The 16482-nt window shown below is 28.6% G+C and overlaps 1 protein-coding gene across 1 annotated transcript; it reads left to right on the forward strand.

The window, feature by feature from the left end:
* Positions 1–148: 148 nt before the first annotated feature.
* On the forward strand, positions 149–2290 carry LOC129290519 (transcription factor CPC-like). Its single transcript, XM_054927308.1, has 3 exons — positions 149–378; positions 744–831; positions 2043–2290. The coding sequence occupies exons 1-3, from the start codon at positions 327–329 to the stop codon at positions 2164–2166; spliced, it is 264 nt and encodes an 87-aa protein (XP_054783283.1). The 5' UTR covers positions 149–326; the 3' UTR covers positions 2167–2290.
* Positions 2291–16482: the final 14192 nt, after the last annotated feature.

Here is a 16482-nt window from a genome sequence, read left to right on the forward strand (position 1 = left end):
AAACTTTTATGAATATAAAGGTGGATTATACTTTGGAACAAGATTATCACAAAAAAATGTTTACATTTTAAATTGGAGGCAGTATTTTCAAAAAGAAAAAAGAAAGAAAAAGGTAAAGAGAGAGAAGCAGAGACAATGAAAGTCTCATTAAAGAGGCTGATTTTTGACAAACTCATTTTCACCTGGCCGCAATTCGTACTTAAAGCTCAGAAAGTATATAATCTGATCAAGGCGTTTTACACCCACGGAAAGATCTGCGTCAAATTTTCTCATTTTCTTTCAATCAATTCTTCTCTTCAACCTTGCTATTTCCGGGAAAAAAAACCATGGACAAACGCCGCAGAAAGCAAGCAAAAACTGAAAGCTCCTACGCTGAAGGTCAAGTTCTATCTCTTTCTATCACTGATTCATCCAATTCCGGGTTCTTTCGTTTTCCGTTAATCGCTTTCTTTTATTCTACTAGCCACACCTCTGACTTCCGTCTCAGACTCATCATCTGTTTGATTAAAGTTCTGAGAGAATTTTTGCATGTGGAGCGGGACCTGTCTCTGTTATTTTTGTCAGTTATTAGTCTTTATAGTTTCTCTCCTTGAAGACTCAACTGAATTTCAATAGATAGCTTAAATCTCTGGGTTTTATGATCGACAATTTCACTTCCCTGTCTTGGGTCGGATCATGTTAACCTCAGCTAATCTGTAGTGACTCGCTGATTTTGTTTGTGTGTGTGTGGCATTTAATTGCAGAGGTGAGCAGCATTGAATGGGAGTTCATAAACATGTCAGAACAAGAAGAAGATCTCATTCACAGAATGTACAAACTGGTGGGAGACAGGTACAGCTTTGCTTGTTCATACTTCAAAATGATTTCCAGTTTTGTGTGCATAATATAATAGCTACTGAAACATACATATTGCTTTGTGGGGTCAAATCACTGAATTTTCTTTGGACCGGCCGGTTTCTTTCTTTCTTTCTTTTCCCAAGCATTCTTTTTCGCCTCTGCTTGTTCCTCCGACTGGTTTTAAGCGGACACCATCATTCTCATTTCTCAAGGATCACACAAGCTTTACATCTGAATATTATGATGCAGTAAAACGGTATTACTGTGTGGAATAATCAGAACACTTCACTCTCAAAATTTCCTGTTAGTGATGGGAGTTGAATCTCTCTCCCTCTTTTGTTTTCGTTTTATGAATTGATCTCTCTAATTCAACTACAAATTCCTTTTGATGGCAGAGACTCTGATTGAAAGTGACATAGTTTTGATGTTTTAGGAAAACCATACTGAGTAGTTTTTATTCCTAGAGTTGCAGCATTCAAGATCTTCGTTGTTTTTTCATCAATGAATTAATATCTAGAGTTGTAGTCAGTTTTAGTCAAAGTTTTTACACTATTACCAAATATCATTACTATATCAGTGATTTCTCATTTCCAAGTGTATTTACTAATATTGACTATAATTCTACGCTGATCTGATTTTTGTTAATGAAAAAATTCCCAAGACCGTAACCCCATTTAATCACACCTTTAGACGCCAAAAGCAATATTTTTCTTATGTATATGAAAATTGTATGCTGGAAAACATAGACATGCAATATTTTATCAATATCTCTGTCAATACAATTTACGTTTTTTTTAAAATAAAGGTTAAGAAAAATGACCTCCCATGTGTTGGTCTGGCACTTGAAGAATCAATAATAGGACCAAAAGAAACTAGGTGAACGTAAAGATGAAAATTTTGCATGTTTTCATGGGAATTTTACAAAACATGCATTATATTAGAATCCAAAGGCAGTGGTCCTGCTCCTCTGCATATCTAAAGCACGGTTATGGGCATTGTTTCAACATGAAGACGATAGAGTGTGCATTATTGAAAATGCTAATAAATTCTGCTTAAACGCATTGGACTATTCAACCTGTGAGGGACCAAGCCTGATAAGAAATAATAAAGCTCCTGTCTGGAGGTTTTTTTCTTTTCGTTTTTTAAGTGTATATTATTATATATGTTGGAGCATTTACTTGTGCATATAAACTTGTGTTTCTCAGATGGAGTCTGATAGCAGGTAGGATTCCAGGTCGGAAAGCTGAAGAGATTGAGAGGTTTTGGATTATGAGACATTCCCAAGCGTTCGCTACCAGAAGAGAACAGCTTACCAAATGTAAATCCTGATAATTAATTAATACCCTATTATTTTCTACCAAAAGCAAAAAAAAAAAAAAAAACAGTTTCCTTGATTTCTCAGCTCGTTTCATGTCCCTTTGCCATTTGGTAATCTACTTCAATATTTGGTTTATTTTTCTGTATTTTTTAAATTGATAAATTAAAATTTACAAACATGAAATAAAACATTCAACTTTGCTATTGTCAACGTTTGCTTCATATGCTATATTACTTTATAGTCTCAAGATTCTTTTCACTGCAATAGAAAAATTATTGCACATCTGGGCCATCAAATTAAATTTAAACTATTCAAATGTTATATTTTATTAAGAAAAAAGAATTAATTAATCTGAATATTTGAATATTGATTCAATATATATAACTTCAGGAAAAAGGAAGTCAAGACTGAAAAAAATAAAGTAGAGAAAAATCAACCATTGAGAGGTTGGGATTGAGCAGAAGGAGTTGGTTTCTTACAAGATAATAAATTAAAATTAAAAAATATAATATTTGATTTCTATAATTTCATCTGGCTTTATTTTTAATCTGGATATTTTTTCAATATTTTCATTTTTTATAGGAATTAAAAACACTGAAAAATAGAAACTATAGGAATCTAAAAAATAAAAGTCATCCAATCTTTCTAAAATTATAAGAACTAAAAATACTAAAAAAATTATAAGGATTAAAAATAAAACTCAATAAAATTATAAGGATCAATAATTATATTTTTTTTATTATAATTATATGTCTAAATTTAATACCGATGAAGTATCTGTTGGTGATAAAAAAATATTAAAAAAACAAGTTAATTATTTTATTGTGCATATCTTGATCCACAACAAGTCAAGACCCAAGAGGATAATTTTTATGCCTTCACCCTAATAATTAATCCTGATACTAAATCCTGGATCTGAAACTTGAACCCCTAAATCCCGGCTGATGATATAACACACACACACACACAATTGGGCACTTTTTTGCACACACATATAATTGTACACTTTTTTGGGCCAAAAAAGTGCCCAAAAAGTGTAGAAATATATATGTACGCATTATAATAAGGGTGGGACCATGAGAGTATTATATGATATATTTCAGGAGGCCAGGGTATTAGTGATAATTAATGAGGATTAAAGTACACATAAAACGAAACGACGACATATAACGGACAAAATCTTCACGGGCACATAACAACAGGGACTTACTAAGTTCAATAATTATATTTGATGTCTCACCCCAGCATGATCAGCATGGGGTACATACATTGTCCTTCAAAATCCGTTCCTAATTCCATTCAATATACACAAAATAATTCATCCGGCAGCTCCATTATTATATTGCCCATTGATGATTATGAACTTAACATTACTTCATTAAAGCTGATTGGACTTCTTTGAAATGACTTCTCATCTAATTAGACACGGACACATGGCCATTATTCTATCAAATAATTATGCTCCACATGGCAGACCGGCGTCCTAATATCGTAACTAATCTACACATGGCAGATCGTTTGCTTCCAAATTACTCCTTTTACAAGTAATTTTTTAAAATAAATTTACATGCTAATAAAATTTTTATTTTTTAAATTTTAATTATCAATACACTTCATCGTTGGTAATAAATGAATTTATATAAGGATATAGGTTGACAAATACAATAGATAAAATAAAAATTATTTTACATATATTAAATTATTTATATTTTGAATCAAAATTAATTGAAAGAAATTACTTACTCCTTCCGTTTAAAAATATAAGGTATTTTGAACCGAATTTCACTGTCAATAAAGTATTTACCTACTTTTTAACTAACTCTATCTTTTCATAGTTATTTCTATTAAACACCTTACAATAAATATAAAGTCATTATCAATAAGGACACTTTTTAAAAAAAGCAATAATTACATCTCGAAAGATTAAAAATGCCTTACATTTTTAAATATTTAACTCCTCAAAAAATACCTTAAATTTTTAAAGGAAGGGAGTATATTTTAAACCAGAGAGAGTCTAAGATAATTTGAAATAAGACTACATATATCAATAAAGCTCAACAATGACATTAAAAAAATTATTTTTAAAAATAAAAATGTAAACTTTTAAAAATATCTTTTATTTAAGATAATTTTAAATTTACATAATTAATCATTACATTACAAACATTTCAATTATCTTTCTTTTGGAAAATTATATTATACATGAAATTTTATTTTTATTAAATTATTTTATATTTTTAGATAATGAAATACCTTCAAGATTGTTTAATAATTTGTGACGGATGGAGCATATAGCACAACAAAGATAATTAATAAAAAATAAAATCTATACTAAATTATATTATGATAAGTTATAGAATAATTTATTTTTCAAATTTGTGTAATGTAAATGATTATTTACAAAATAAATTATGCTCTACTTTTCATAGAGATAAATAAATAATAAAGCAATGATAAATTAATATTTTTTATTAGTTTTCTTTTATATAGAATATTAATGATTGATTTTCACATGTTAAAATTAAACTCACCGTATTTTATTTTAACTAACAGTAAAATATATATTCAGTTTAATGATTAATCACTTCTCTAATTTGAATCACTTATCTAAAATATATTTTTTCTTTACTTTTTTAATAACTAGTACAGTACAACTTTTGTAATTAAATTTGAAAAATTACCTGAAAAATTATACAAAAGATCCGAAACATCAACTAATAATATTAACAATTAATCTAAAATTTCAAAAGCTCACATTCGTAGAGATTTTATGAATCTGAAAAAAAAATGATGTGAACAAGACGATAGTGCTTGTCGAGTTAAAGAGAATCATGTAAAAGAGATTTTTGCTCAAGGCTATAAGTGATGACTTTTGGAATTATCATTAACACCTAAGATCAAAGATTACGGAAAAGCAAAAACATATAATATATATTTAATTATTTATTATTGCATAACCGTGCATATATGTGTGTGTGGTTTTTTTAATTATATATATATATATGTGATGCTTTAATTTCCAAACATGCTTTGCTTAAGGAATATTCACTTACCAGTTCGGGCCCCAATTAACACTCCTTCAAATTGTAACTGCCCTAAAAGTGTAGAAGCACATAATTATTCGACATTTATTTGGTCGTGTCATTGTTTAAGATTTCATGCGTAATACGAGTCAATTGTTGGCCGAAAAATAATGACAATACAAGTCATTTCGTCCTTTCTTGAGGCCAACATCAATTGCACTTCAACAATTAAAACAATTAAATGTACATAAAAAGTAAATCATACACGCATGTAAGCTCTAAATTTTGCTAAATCAAATATGATTGAATTGAACTTTGTTGGCACAATTGTACACATAATTTAATGCTTCATTGCTTTATAGGGTCCATTCTCGGGATGAAAATTTGGTAAAATACTAAATTTGGAGATTTCATTCATGGTGCTCATCACTGTGTCCGGTCCCGAAAAACTTGGCATTTATAGTTGCAGGAACCAACCCCATCCTTTTTCATTTCCCAAATTAGGTACGCCCATAGAGGACTGCACCTCCGACCTTGACCTCTTTCTCTTTCAAACGCAGACAAACACACACACACACAAAATTAATAACAGAGAGAATGCATAATTTAAATTTGGAAAAATTGCTAGAAAAAAAACTCCATCGGAAATCTAATTGCTAAGAAGGACTTGGGATTGTTTTTTAAAAAAAGTCTTTCACTGTCAATAATTGGTAAAGGTTAAATGATATTAATACTCTAAATGATTAAAAAAAACAAAAATCGAGCAAGATCTGTTGCTGTCAATATATTACACAAGATCCTTGGCTGTCAATACATCACAGGCCCTTCTTTGTTAATAATTAAATGTCAATATGTGACACAAGGTCCTTTGGTGTTAGTATGTCGCAGATAATGCTTCTTCCATGATATACGCAAAACATCTTCAACAAAGTATATGCAACTTTTTTTTCATGATATGCAATTGATCTTCAATGAAATGCAATTTTCTTTCACATATTCAAATATCACTTTTGCATATTCAAATTTCCTCATAAAGATACCTTTAAAAGTATATGCAACTTGTCTCCACAATATGCGATTGATTTTCAATGAAATATAATTTTCTTTCATATATTCGAATATCACTTATTCATATATGAATATCCATTACTAATTTCCCTTATGAATACCTTTAAAAGCATATGCAACCTGTCTTTCACGATATGCGACTGATCTTCAACAAAATACAATTTTGTTCACATATGTAGAAGATCTTTCATATATACAATAGGCTCTCCTCATGTGTAGAAGTCTTCCATATATGCAAATAATTAGTCATCATATGCAACAATTGTTCTTAAATGTCCAATGTTATGGGTGCAAATGATATCAAGGATATATAACTAATATTCCCTTATATGCAGTCATTTTTAATAAAATGCAATCATCTTTCGTTGAACAAAAATGCTTCCACGCATGTGCAAAAGGTCTTCCATATACGCAGTAGGCTCTCCTCATGTGTAGAATGTAACACCCTCAAATTTACAAACCGATTTTTCGCAAATTATTAATTCAACAAATCTTTTTTTTTTACTTTTTTTTTCATTGAACCCTTATCATACCCTTATCATGGTAGAAAAATTTCTACCATGGTACATCCAAGACAATATACCATAGGTCTTAAAATATCTCAAAAAAGCAATTAGAACCATGAGAGACTTGGTCATATAAATACTTTTAATAAAAAGGATTAGAGTTTACATGCTTCACAAAAAAGATATGTCCTAAGTTGGCACAAAATACATTGTATAATCTAAAATAAGAGGCAACGTAAAAGATGGTGTCTCATACACTATAGTTACACCTCTGGTGCTTTCTCGGTCGGACTCGCTCCTGTAAAAATATTAACCACGGGAAATGAGACTTAAAAGTCTCAGTAACCAAAAATTAATATGTAATGATGCATGCGGATGTAACTAATCATGTGATTGCTAAGTGGGCACACAAAACATTTAACCGAACAATACTTTCAAACAAACCAAACAAGTATTTAATTTGCATGACTGCACCTTATATCCTCCTTTCGCCATGCTCGGACGCCAAATCACCCGGCCAAAGGTGAGTTGGACCAAGCGACACGCCACTCATTGGGTCCAATGAGGGCTTACCACGTAGTAATAATTAACCGAACAGAAATTTCCAATAACACCATACATTAAAATACCCTGACAAGTCATGCATCATTCAAATATCCAAACAGGAATATATCCGAACAATAATATCTCATCATGATAAACAAAAATAAATTTTTTAACCCACTTGGCAATAATTTCAAACAAGTATATACAGTATTTATTTTCAATAATTTATAATTTTTCCAAACAATAAAAACAACATATTACCATTCACAAACACACCCATCACAACACATTAATAATGGTTACCTTGTGTCTTGAATAACAAGTTCCCCTTCACAACTCCTCTTTCATCACTATCTTTGTCAACACAATCTATATAGTTATTTCATAATACTATATGTTAATTTTATATTAAAATACATAACTCTAATTTAAAGAGTTAGAAAGTCTTAGATCTATAATCCATATTAACACTAATTTAAGATTTATGCCTCATTTAACTTCCCAAATTCTTTTTTTAAAATTCTCGTACCCTAATAAACTATTTTTTTATCCTCAAATCACTTCTCGTATCACAATTTCATCCTTCTATATTCTAAAAATTCATCCAAAAATAAATTAAAAATTTTAGAATTATCCTGAAGCCTCAAATCACCTTTCTATAACCTCAAAAATACCTATTTATACTTAAATAAATATTTAATAATCATAGGTTTATCCCTACATCTCAGATTCCACATAAATTCAACCATATAGATCTAGATTTTAACTCAAAAATTCTTAAACGTGAGTTTCAACCTCAAAAAGATATTCTATAATATTTATTATATCCCTAAGAGTTTTAACTTATATTTTTAATCCATCATATCATCAGATTAACTATCATATAAAAAAATGCTAATCAGAATATTTACTCTATCCTATAAAATAATCATATCACTAGAAAGCTAATATTATTTAGAAAATAACTATAAAATTAATTTTGTAATTAAATAAATTTTTAAATGTTAATCTAAACAAGAAAGTTAGAACATACCTGAAGAAAAAGAAAATAATCCTCCCTTGCGAGAAAACGTCGAGCAACGTGAGAGGAAGAGAGAAAAATAATATAAAAATGGGATTGTGGTCCCAAAATTATATAAAAAAAACTATAGGTTTGAATTTAATTATTCAAACCTTTGGGCCAAAAGTTGCAATTTCCTTTAAATTGTATCTTAGCTTTTCATGCTTCCTAATGCACACACCCCCTCCTTTTTATACATGAAGGCACCTCTTCTCTTCCCTCATCTAACTAATGTGGGACTTAGAAACAACAACCTTCCACCCCCCTTTTTTTGTTCCTTCTACCTTCTCTTTTTTTTAACACACATAAAAAAATTATTTATGTATTATATCTTAACTAAATATTGCTTATGTGATTTTAAATTTAAATTTTTAAATTTATAATTAAATACCTAACCATAATTTTATTTTTAAATAACCTCAAACAATATAAATTTCTATTATTATCATTTTTTCATCAAAACCTAAATTCCACAATTTCTTTATTATATAAAAATCAGGATGTTACATAGAAGTCTTCTATATATGCAAGTAATCAGTCGCCATATGCAATGGATCTTCCTAAAAGGGCTATTTTCTTAAGGGGTGCATATGACTTGAAGTATATGCAATTGGTCTTCCCTTGTATGCACACACTTCAATGAGATGCCATTATCTTTCAAAAAAAAGTTATTTTGAAAAGTTACTCATTTTCTATGAAAACACCTATGAATATTCTGAAACGCATTTGAATATTCTGAAAATGCAAATGATTATTTTAAAAATTTACTCATTTTTTATAAAAACACCTATTGATATTTTAAAAACACATATAAATATTCTAAAAATGCAAATGGTTGTTCTGAAAGTTTCCCCATTTTTATAAAAACTCCTATGGATATTTTGAAAACATATATGAATGTTCTAAAAATGTAAATGGATATTCTGAAAACACAAATGATTATTTTGAAAACTTTCTCATTTTTCATGAAAACACCTATGAATTTTCTAAAAACACAAATGGTTATTTTGATTTTTTTTTATTTTTTTTTCATGAAAACACTAATGAACATTCTGAAAATGCATATGAATATTTTAAAAATGCAAATGGTTATTTTGAAATTTTTCTCATTTTCAATAAAAAAAACACATAGGGATATTCCACAAAATGTATATCCTTAGAAGATTAAGCATGAATGGAAAAATATTAGAGAGGAATACAAGCTATAAATTGATGAATAAGTTTATTAACGATGAGTTAATACAAACTTTTTACATCTTATATGGATTTTGTAGCAATTATAATTTATCAATCTCAACTCTCAAAACATCAAATATGCATTTTAAAAATTGTATCATTTTTCATGAAAACACCTATAGATATTTTGAATAGAAAAACACTTATATACATAACCTTATATACTTAATATATTTGTTTCTAATTAAATCAAGACATGTGGATCTTGTATGGATTATTTATTCTATGATAAATTCTTGTTATTAATTTTATTGGCACATTATGATTCACTTGTCATGATTTCATTAGATATAAGTATATAAAGTATATAAAGTTAAGTACGTAAATCTTATCTTTTTGAAGGAAAAAAAATTATTACATAACCTTATATACTTAATATGCTTGTTTTTAATTAAATCAAAACATTTGGATCTTGTATGGATCATTTATTTTGTAATAAATGCTTTTTATTAATTTTATTAACACATTAAGATTCACTTGTCATGATTTCATCGGACATAAATATATAAAGTTAAGTACATAAGTCTCATCCTTTGGAAGGAAAAAACTTATATACATAACCTTATATACTTAATACACAAGTAGTTATTTTGAAAACACAATGAAACTTACAAAATATGAAACAACTCATAATGAACAACTTTTCAATGGGATCCTCAAATGTATATTTGGATAGCACCATACTTATAAGCAAGATAATACTTGGAGCAATAAATTGCAATAAAAAATTCATTTATTATTATACAATAACATGTTCTTACATCTCTTAACAATAAAAAAATATATTACAATAAGATAATACATAATAACTCCAATACAAGAAGATAAAATACATTGTTCTCCAACAAGTCATTCGTTTGCTTTGATTGGACCAAGGATTCTGCATCACCAAACAATTTGCATGATTACAAATCGATCAACTCCTTTTGATTTCATCATTTGATCCTTTGGTACCATCTTCTTGAGATTGCACTCCAGTGACTTGTAAGCATATTGTTTGAAGCTCCAATGATTATACTTGTAAGCAATTCATAAAGGACATGCAAAGATTCATCACTAACTAATATGCAGAAAATTTCACATAGACAAAAGAGGCAAGTGAAAGGGATTACATATAGACAAAAGAACATGTGATCTCAACTAACAAATGAGCAAAGAAAAGTTTAATTTGCAGCTAAAAGATGTAGGAAGTAGAAAAGTTGGAGAAAAATAGAACAGTACTATACTACTTGGAAACTCGAGTTAAGAAATGAGAATCATGTTTCCACAAAGTAACCCAAAGGAGATTGCCCAAATCAGATAATTTCCAAGAAGCCTAAAATTGGAGAAAGGCAAGTCATGCCTTAATCTAATTATTAAAGCATCAGAGATGATCAAATAATTTAATTACTTAGGCATGGCATATATATCACAAGTATAATAATGAACTCATATTGAAAAGTGACCCTTGAATCTGTCCCATGATGTTTTTGAAGTTCAAATCTCTACAAACCAGCACGCACAAAAAGTTATATCTAGATGTGAAACACCAACAACTCAAGACCATTGATCAAGTTAATCTTGTTCTACTAGGAAATATATGTGTTGTCTAATAATTAAATCAGCATACAATCTATTATAAAAAATAGTGTGTACTCTTAAGTTTGAGATATCTAATGGAAACCACTATCTAATTTGCTCTTTTCTAGGACACAAGTTGAAGAAAAATGGCAGCTATGCTTGAATCATGACTTCGTCTAAGTTGAAGAAAAGCTCCAGATATATAGTTTGAGCTATGCTTGAATTCTAATTTGCTTGTTTTCTGGGAAACAAGTTGAAGAAACAAGTTAGAGATGTCTAATAGAAACCACTGTCTAATTTACTTTTTTTTTTTCCGGCTTACATGATATCATCTCTTGAATCATACAGTGCGGAAAAATTAAATCCAAAGTTTTCATTAACGAAAGATTTCACACTCTGGGAGAATAATCTAGGAAGTTTCTTAAAGTATGCTTAATCTGAATTTTACGAATTTGAAAAACTGTACGAAACTTTTACTTTAAAAGATCTGTGTGATTACATGAAAATACACTTACTAGGATCAAGCTGGATGCTAATGAGCTCTAAGAGAACATATTTTCTGGCAAGTGATATGTGAAACCATCAAGGCCTGTAGTTGCAGCACTGGAATTCTTGTCTTTTGCTTTCAAAGAAACCTTAGATGCCATCGATGTGCCCTTTCTGCTCTTTGATCTTCGCATAAATTCAAAGAAGAGGAGGAGGGAGAAGAATAATCAGGTATGAAGGAGTAGATGAAGGACAAAGGACTAAGGAGAGAAGATGAAGTCGCCAGGATCGCAATGGGCATGGAGAGAAGAGACACAGAGAGGAGAGAATTTGGTTAAGGCATTGTGGTCATTTGACACTTCAAATTAATGTCAACAAAAGACTTTAATTTGGAATTTCTCCCAAGTCCTTCTCAAAAAACTTAGATTTGGTAAGGTCTTTATTAACAATTTTCCCTTTAAATTTTACATCAAACTATCTTGCTGTTGTTCAAACTAATAATATATATATATATATATATATATATTTTGTTTACAAATCACACATACCGTGGAATACTTCTCATGAAAATATTTCTCTGATATTAGTATGTCAAAATGTGCTAATGCTATATATTACTTCCTTCAGTCCTATTTATAGGACACCTTATAGAAGTAATTTTTGATCTAAAATATAAGACACTTTATAATAATTAAACCACTTTTTTTAATTTTACCCATTCTTGATTAGCTTGAAGGTATTTAATATAGTTGTATTATTAGTTAAATTTAAGAGTAAAAATAAAAGTACATTTTACTTTTTTATTATAGCAAGAAAAAAATTAACTTTTCTTAAAATGCATGAAATGATCGAAAGTGTCTAGTAATAAAAATCGAAGGGAATATATCACAATGACCGTCTTCTAATTCCATATAGAAAATATTACCTTGAAAGTTCCAGAACCAAAGGACGTAATGTTTAGGGTGTGAGTAAAAGGTGAGTTTATGTTTAGAATGTGAGTAAATGGGTGATATTGAATATACACGCATGGATTATTGGATTTGATTTTTGGTGGATAATATGCCTTTGCTTTTCCAGTTCCATAGCAATGATATTTTTGGTGTGATGTTCATAATCTCCAACAACACTATTTTAGGGTATGATCGAAGTTTAAATCCATCCCGCACCAAAAAATGAATTACACATATGATTATAAATATTTTACTTTAAAAAGATCGAATTGAAGTCGCTAAAATAAAATTGAAGAGGTTTCTTACAGTGAAAAATTGGAGCTTCTAAAGTAAGAGGTCAGAACTCACTAGATTGATTAAAAAAGAAGGGATAGGACTCTAGAACAAATAGGTAATAATGGTGAGAAATGGAATTAGAAGCAGACTTTGAATGATTGGTTTATGAAGAAATAACAAAAGAAATAGGTATTCATAAAACTCAAAAGGAAGGTCTGTGAGGTATGAGTAAATGTAGAGGGGGCATGTGAAAAGTGTAAAATACATGACTGCAATTAGAAAATACTCTTCCATTAAAAAATATAAAATATTTTTAATTAAATTTTACCTCCAACAAAGTTATTGTTTACTTTTAAACTAACCTATCTTTTCATATATATCTCTATTAAATATTTTACAATAAATATAAAATCATTATTAATAGGGGTATTTTTGAAAAAAAGGCAATGATTACATCTCGAAAGACTAAAAATATTTTATATTTTTAAATATTCAATTTCTCAAAAAATATCTTATATTTTTGAATGGAGAAAGTGTGTAATGACAAGCTTAGCATGATTGTTAAATGTCGAACATGCAATGACTAGCTTCAAATGACCGCCAAGTGCCAAATTTACTATGACAAGCTCCGCATGAGCATCAAGTGTCAAATATGCAATGACAACTGCAACATGATTGTCAAGTGTCAAACATGCAATAGAAAATGTGGTATGGCTGTCAGGTGTTAAATATATACAAGTGATATATATAGCCTGTAAAATTTTGATGTTAATTAAGTTTTTTTTTTCTAAGGAAGGTTGTGTGGTACAAGTAAATATATAAGGCATGTATGTGAGAATTTGGATTTTTTCTGAAAACAAAGATGATTGATAAGGGGTAAGGGGAAAAGGAAAGTAATGAACTGCAGCATGATAATCAATGGTCAGGTATTCAATGACAATAGCTACTGTCAAGTGTGAAACATATCATGACAAGAACGACATGCAGTTATAAAAAAAATATTCATATTTTTTAGAAAATAAAATAAAAATAATGTTTCAAAAGTAAGAAAAAAATTTAATCATAGGTTTTATAAAAAATAATAATCTATTCTATGAAAAAATATTGAGCTAAAATCAATACTTAGAAAAGGATAAAATTATTTATTCAACAACGTAGTATCATATAATAAATCAAAAGAGTGTGAAACTGTAACAAATGGGATCAACGAGTTTTAAGAATGCGGGCGAAGTGTTGATCATGTCTACATACCCTTTCGAATTAATTTTAAATCCTAAAACTACGATTTTGTAAAAATATATTAAAACATTCCTATTATATACTAAAATTAATTTCAAATTTAAAATCATGATTTTTTAAAATATCCAAATATCCCTAATACATGTTAAAATTAATTATAAATTCAAAATTATTGTTTTATTAAAAAATATCTAAACACTCTTATACATGCCAAAATTAATTATGAACCCAAAATTATTGTTTATAAAATAGAGTTTATATGGTTTTGGAAAATTTTTATGAAAGTACAATTGCAAAATACAATATAAATTGAAAAGCAGGTATTAATAACTTGTGAGATAACTATAATTTTGAGTTTATAATTAATTTTGAAAGAAGTCTAATAGAGAAATAAAAGAAATTGCGAAAAGTTTTGTACTCTAGTTTGATATGAAAATACTAAAAGCTCTTTTTATTTGTTATCACCGAAAATTTTGATAATTTGTTCAGGCTAGAGATTTGTATAACAAAGCTCTCATGCTCCCTATTTATCTTCCTTTTAGTATCTTGATGGTTCAATTCGAGTTTCTATCCTAGTAGCTCATCGATGAACTACTCCCAAGTTTCCCCCTAGTGATTTATCCATGAACCACTTCTAAGTTTCTCACATAGTGATTCATTTCTCAAAGAATCATTTTTAAGTTTTTTTGACTAGTGATTCATTCCTCAAAGAATCATTTTTAAGTTTCAAGTTAGTGATTCATTTTTTTGAGAATCACTCTTAAGTTTTTACCCAGTGATTTGTTTGTTTGATAATCATTTCTGAGTTCCCACCTAGTGATTCACTTCTTTGAGAATTACTCTCGAATTTTTTAACCAATGATTCGTTCTTCAAGAATCACTTTCAAGTTTGTTGCCCAGTAATTCATCCTCTAAGAATCACTCTAAGGTTTTGTTTGGTGATGATTTTTGAATCATAAGGTTCTAATCAATGCTATCAAGTTTGTTAGTTAGGACTGCCAAAGCCTTGGTAAACATTAATGGAATTTAAGTTTGATTAGTGTGGTTTTTTTGGACCATTTGTGATTCAATAAGGTCAAGCCAAGGTTTAAGAGAGTTAAGCTCTTATTTAAGCAAAACTTAGTTACTATATTGGTTTCAAATGGTCATGTAAGAGAAGGGTTGACAAAAAGAAAAATATTGTATAAGTTATTATCAAAACTTGGTTAACAGGCTCTAATACCAAGAAAGAAGGCAGAAGAGAAATAAAGAAGACTGAGAAAAATATCATACTTTATTAATCTATAAAGCCTTTTTCTGATAATCACTAATGAATATTCTAATAATATCAAATGAATACAAAATAATAGTAAATCTCAATAGAATATAAATTTCAATAGATAACAAATTTCCACATAATATATCTCCAAAGATAATATATTATAGCATATTTTAATGTGCATAGCAATCTAATTAAAAGGTCAAGAGAATTTCATTTAAAAATCACAATAGTTATTTATTTACAAATCACACTCAAAAAAAAATCTAAAAATCCACTCCAAGATTGGAGGACCTAATTGAAATAAATTTTTGATATGAAATGACCAAATTGCCCTAATGTTTAAAAACAAACATAATGAGATTAACAAGTAATGTTGGCAAATTTACAAATAAAGTCGATAATTTAACAAGTTATGATTGATAGATTTAACATAAGTTAGATATAAATGCAGAATTAAAGTTACGAACTTAACAAGTAAAACAAAGAAATTAACAAGTATAATTTTACAAGTACAATTAATAATTTGACAAGGTGTGATGAATGGATTTAATACAAGTTAGATAATATACAAGTAAAGTTATGGAGTTAACAAGTAATACAAGAAAATTAACAAGTCATGCTAATGATTTTACAAGTAAAGTTAATGATTTAACAAGTCTTGGTAGATAGATTTACTAAATGTTAGACAATGTACAACTAATATTATTGATTTAACAAGTAATATTCTTCTATTGAAAAAAATTCTATTCGAGGTATGGTCAGATATTAAACATAGATATCTCTCTTAAGGAGGATTTAAACCTAAATTTGTCACTCTATGAGGACTACCCCTCTCCATTAGACCTAATCCTTTTTGTTTTTTTTTAAATTTTAAATATTCTAATTTGCAAAGTAAGGTCTGGTGAAAGTTTTGAATGTTGTAGTTGTAGGCTTAATTTTTTTTTATATTAAAATTTAGCTTAAAATATCACTAGTTTATTCCCACTCAAAATTTTAAATTATTTAATTAATTTTTAGCTATATATTTTCTGAAGATTGTATGTGAAGATTCTCATGGCTAAGAGCATTTTATGATAACGCAAGCGCATGTTTTTATTTTTAACGATACCATATGTA

This window comes from Prosopis cineraria, unplaced genomic scaffold (assembly GCF_029017545.1).
Source record: "Prosopis cineraria cultivar Desert tree isolate PC_DT_omini unplaced genomic scaffold, ASM2901754v1 PC13, whole genome shotgun sequence".
NCBI classification, from domain to species: Eukaryota; Viridiplantae; Streptophyta; class Magnoliopsida; order Fabales; family Fabaceae; genus Prosopis; species Prosopis cineraria.

Bases quoted from the DNA above. Each gene is read 5' to 3' on its own strand.
- LOC129290519 (XM_054927308.1), top strand. From the start codon at position 327: ATGGACAAACGCCGCAGAAAGCAAGCAAAAACTGAAAGCTCCTACGCT. The intron at 379-743 runs GTCAAGTTCTAT...ATTTAATTGCAG, and splicing joins TGAAAGCTCCTACGCTGAAG to AGGTGAGCAGCATTGAATGG. The intron at 832-2,042 runs GTACAGCTTTGC...TGTGTTTCTCAG, and splicing joins TACAAACTGGTGGGAGACAG to ATGGAGTCTGATAGCAGGTA.